The 5,406-nt window shown below is 38.0% G+C and overlaps 1 protein-coding gene across 1 annotated transcript; it reads right to left on the bottom strand.

Moving 5' to 3' along the window:
* Positions 1 to 386: 386 nt before the first annotated feature.
* On the bottom strand, positions 387 to 3,118 carry LOC112452012 (the record flags this gene model as incomplete). The annotated part of the gene is made up of 8 exons (XM_025011998.1): positions 2,945 to 3,118; positions 2,720 to 2,798; positions 2,270 to 2,411; positions 2,009 to 2,191; positions 1,850 to 1,942; positions 1,720 to 1,770; positions 1,506 to 1,577; positions 387 to 720 (listed from the first exon to the last, which is right to left on the bottom strand). Coding segments are annotated over exons 2-8 (936 nt in total), but the record flags the coding sequence as incomplete, so codon positions are not given.
* Between the last annotated feature and the right edge of the window lie 2,288 nt (positions 3,119 to 5,406).

Here is a 5,406-nt window from a genome sequence, read left to right as displayed (position 1 = left end):
TTTAATATAATTTATTAATTATTCCAATTTCATGTATTTTTTTTATTCATTATTCTTGATTACATTTCTAATTTCTGTTTCAATAATTGTACCTATTTAAAATTAATTTGTTTACAACACAAGGTGGTACATTAATAAACCGCTTAAAAGGAAAGTCGATACACGAAAATCAGATCTTTGGAAAAAAAATTGTCACACCTTTTACATTTAAAATATTATTACTGATATTTTTGAAGAAAGAGAAGTGATTAATGTTTGTGAAAAAAAATGCAAAGAAGCAAAAATAATTAGTATAACAACTTTTATTTGTAAAAGGACCAATGAATCCATTTTCGTTTTTCTAGAATGCACCGAATTTGTCCAGCAGTAAAGTAAGGAGACAATACTTCGCGAACGTATTCCTCCTTCGCACAAGACATTCGTTCTTTTTCGGCTTCTGCTTCCTGTAACTGCTTTTTCAAACAATCGACGATCTCTTTTAGATCTTTATTCTTTTTTATGAAAGGTGACTGTTCCTCAATCTTTGCCTTCAATTTCATTTTCAACTCGGCACATTCCTGTTCAACAGAAGTCACTGCCGCTGAAGCATCGCAGAGAGACTTTTTGAAAAAGTTACTCAAAGAACGTCGGTGACGAAGTTCAGCGTCTACGTCATCTGCGACATGCGAATGTGTAGCTTTCTTCTGAGAGGTTTGGCCGGTGCAATTGTCCATGAGGAACCTGTAATAAATATAAGACAATATAATAACTACCAGTTTTTAAACTCTGTCACCGTAAACTCCAGCGTAGTTTTTTAATACTCTTATTTCTAATATGAGAAAATAATTAAAGCTTCATATATGAATAGTTTAAATCACAAAATATAATATATACTTAATGTTATAATATATTATTAACGTTTTTATTAATATTAATATTTGTTATATTTAATTTTGATGTTGTAAAGATAGAAATTTAAAGTAGAAAAAGAACAAAAGACGAGAAAAAGCATGGTTATAATTTGTTAAATTATGTTAAATAAATTTGATTAATTTTCTTGACATTAAATAAAAAAGAGAATATACAGTACCTAAAATAAAACTAAGTAATGACCAAACACTCAAGAAACAGTATAAGGATTTCAGAAAGATCTCTTGAGGTGGATCCAGAGTCTTTCGGTTCAAATGATTTTTGGTACGACGAATATGAATACAATGAGTCTTCAATTAAAAGTCACTAAGAATCTGAGAAGTGTTACAAGTATAAGGTTAAAAGCTATTAATAAAAACATTTTGTCTCATTCTATGTCTCAATTATCATAGGAATCAGTATATTCAAATTTGTCGTACCAAAAATCACTGAAACCGAAGGACTGTGAATTCGCTTTAAAAAATGTTCATGAAATCCTTTTTCTATTTCTTGACAGTGTTTGGACATTATTTTCTTTGCTTTGGGTACTGTGAAGATATAGTACAGAAATGATTCTGTGAAGTATTTATATGAAATATTGTAAAATTGGTAAATACCGTTTTCGACGCTTCCATGCTGGACTCAGTGGATCACTGCTGCTTTGTCGACGGTGTTTACTTCTTGCAAGTCTGAAAATTTAAAAAAGTCTTCATGTTTAAATATAAACATAACATACTGATTGTAAAACATCCAATGTTTATTATTTATTTGTGAAATAATATAAATTTTTTTTTACAAATTTATGTTTTGTCTTTTATGTCTCATGCTCACCTCGTCAAATGTGGAGTATTTTGTAAACGGTCATGTCTTCTTGCCACAGACCTGCTCAACAGAATAAAAAAGATCATTAAAAATAAAACCTTGCTGAAAAGTAATTTCAGAAATATCACTGTGAGCATACCTTCTTGGTGATGAATTGCATACTCGTCTTTCAGGGCCAGATGCCACCGGTGGACTTTCTTCAATGTCGACATTTGCATCCAACCAGTCACTTCTAAAAGAACATCACTATTAATCACCCCTTTGTGATTTTTGTTAAATTAAACCTTCAAATATTTACCTCCTATGTATTCCTTTTGGCGTACTAATATTTACAATGTTGTCTTCTACAACTACATGAGAAGTTGTTGGTGAAGTTGTATTTGAAGATCCTATTCTTCTTTCAGAATTGACAACTAGTGGGAATTCTCGTCGGAGGATATTGAATTTGAGATTTGGTTCAGCGGGTTCAGCCACCGCATTCCTTGTGAAAAAGTACATTTATATAATTACATAACACCACATTACAAATTCAAATGTGTATGTGTTTTTATATACTTACTTGTTTACATTTGGAGCTTCTGAACAATTCAAAAATAACGTTGGCACAGCCGATGGTAGTAGGTGACGTTTCTTAACAGGGTCTTTCCGTGCTCGACCTTGATGAAAGGACTCTTGACTAAAATGAACCGAGCATATCCTTGCTGAAAATAATATAATGTATAAATAATAAAACTTAATACATTGTATTAAATATGGCTTTATAATTTTTATTTCAAATTAAAGATTTTCATATTTTAAATTGTAAAATATTTTTACTTATATACATGAACAAAGTGCTAATTTGTTTTTATTATTTTCTGTTCATATTAATAACATTTCATGACATTTTTACTCCATTTGTAAATACAAAATTTGAGGTTATGTTAGTAACTAAAAAATATTATTTTTTATTCATTTTTATTTTTTAATTAATATACTTTTGCACGTTTATGTACAATATCAAACTTACCAAATTCAACTTTTGGTGGTAAAACATAGCCTCCTATTTTTTTCAGCCATCCTTCCCGCATCACTTCATTTTTCGGTAGCTGAAAAAAATTCACAGTTTCCTCACGAACCCCCGTTGTTTTATTCCTACAACTTTTAACAATACACCGCACCATTTTTATTTTAAATTTATATATTGTCGCAACGCAAACAGACCCACTGTTTAACACAAAACAATGTACCGTACTTCTGAGTGGCATAAGCGGCATGAGTGTGACGATGCATGAACATGTGCCAATATTACAACACCAAAAATGTTTTACTTCTAGACGTTGGCTACTCTGTTTACACAATTCGACACGAGTGACGTCATTACCCGAATCCCCCCAGGCAATTGAGCACACCATGTAATCCTTACACCATGCTCCCCACTTATGCCGGATCGTTCCCACTCCTCGGAACTTTTACGATCGTCTATTGTTCGCGGCCGGCACATCTGGCGCGATCATGCGAAAACACGATGATTTTCACTACCCTCTCGCGTGCCCTTTTGCGCATCTCTCATTTATACCCGTTCTAGAAGGTTCCCGTGGAAATTTCCACGCGCAACGCAGTGCGGGAACCTTCCTTCCTCGGTACCGCTGCACCAGGTTTTCACTCGCAAAAACTGTTCGACGCGGACGACGTCGACCCATGCGCACCTCCTCGGAGATGCCCCTGATGATGAATTTGGGTGTTTTTCCTGTAGACGACGTCCGGGTGACGTCGATGTCGTCGGCCGTTGACGCCGACCCTCTGGCTGGGTTTCTTGGGAGCTGGTATCGCTGTTCCGGGCCCTTGTTCCCGGAGATGATGCGTTTCCTGGGGATCTTCGTCGGAGCTTGACGTCGACCCCCTAGGCGGGTGTCCCAGGTCCTGGTAAGGCCTGCGGATGGGTAAGTTCCTGGCGAAAATGCGTTTCGCCGGGATTCTGTCGGACAATGGCGCCGACCCCCTGGGAGGGTGTCCCAGGTCCTGGTGAGACCGTCGGATGGATAAGTTCCTGGCGAAAATGCGTTTTGCCTGGATTTTGCCGGGCAATGGCGCCGACCTCCTGGGAGGGTGTCCCAGGTCCTGGTGAGACCGTCGAATGGATAAGTTCCTGGCGAAAATGTGTTTCGCCGGGATTTTGCCGGACAATGGCGCCGACCCCCTGGGAGGGTGTCCCAGGTCCTCGGATGACGTTTCAGCCAGGTTTTTCCTGGAGAAGATGGTTTTTTCCAAGAACTTGGTATTTCCTTGGCGTCCACCTTATGGACGCGTGTACCGTGTCCGAGGGATGATCCTCCGTGCCCCCGATACGGGTTATCGCCGTAACTCTATATCGGCGTTCCGCTTAAACGCGCTTATCATCGTACGATCATTATCGCTTAATCTGTATCGACAACCGCTAAATTATATAAGACCTTTTTGATCGGCGGTGAGTCAAGATATCAACTAAACTTGGTTTTGTACCAGTCGGCCGGATATAATTCTAAACTAAAATTACGCGCGGTCTCTACCGTCTTGCCGAGCCTGTATTTTAATGATACGCAAAATCTAAATGTATTTAGCCATACGGGCTGTCAACGCAACTTAATATTATATCTCTCAGAAGCGCCGTAAGTGTAACCTTAAAATAACTAAATCAATGTGAATATCAGAAATGAAAATCAAACGAAAATAAAGCCATTGACCGTTTTGTCAAGCAAGTTATGAAAATAAGAATTGAACAAAAGAAACGTGTATTTTATACATGTGTTAATCGACGAGCCGTCTTTCCCTATTTCGGCTTCCACGCCTCGTCGTCGTCGCTCTCGCTTTCTCCCGACGGTGACTCAAAATCGTCGGAAGGCTGATCTACCGGACCGATCGGGAAATCGTAACCTACAAATTCCGCGATCGCGTCTATTAGCGGAGGAGGCGCGGGAGTCGTTATCGAGAGCTGTAATGCCGATATTAACGGCGTGGGCGGCATGCATGGGAGTTCGGTCTCGCGTGGTACAGATGTCGCTGCTAGGTCTCCTTGAGGCGGCTGCGCTCCCTCCACCGCTCGTTCTGCCTGTGCCGCGCGTGGCTCCGCAACGGGTAATCTCTTTAATATCACCCGAGGTGACTGTTTTGTCAAGCGACGCGGCTGTTGGGAAGTGCCCGGTCGCAAGGTAAGGGTCACAACAATTTAGTTACGGCAGACACTTTAATGAATAACTATGCTAGAACGCATTGCAGCGATTAGTACATATATTACATGTAGGAGACACAAATTTTGGTGTGTCTGATAATATTTTAGGTGCCGCTGCAAATCTGAGCTTTGATCCACAGCTAAAATTGTGTCTATGACAATTACTTTAGTTTGCAATATCGTTTACTAGGTTAGTTGTATTGCAATTTGCAAAAATTAGTAAAATAGGGTAAATTCGGGTGAGATAGCCATAAAAAAGAGATGCCCAACCCATGTTTTCTGAATCTAGCTCACCATCTAGTATCAAATGAACAACATGGATGGACCATCTTACTCGAGTTTACTCTATATGTATACATATAGAGTAAATAAAACTGTAAATATTAGACATAAAAAACACATAAGTATATTTTGTTTTATGAAAGAAAAATATAATGTATATATAATACAAATGTATATTATATTACATATCTACTCGTAACCCAAAGCATGCACATATATATATATAT

This window comes from Temnothorax curvispinosus, unplaced genomic scaffold, assembly GCF_003070985.1.
Source record: "Temnothorax curvispinosus isolate PA1 unplaced genomic scaffold, ASM307098v1 QBEX01002873.1, whole genome shotgun sequence".
In the NCBI taxonomy this organism is placed as follows: Eukaryota; Metazoa; Arthropoda; class Insecta; order Hymenoptera; family Formicidae; genus Temnothorax; species Temnothorax curvispinosus.
The sequence above is the reverse complement of the archived record's forward strand: the minus strand, read 5'-3'. Positions and strand labels throughout refer to the sequence as shown.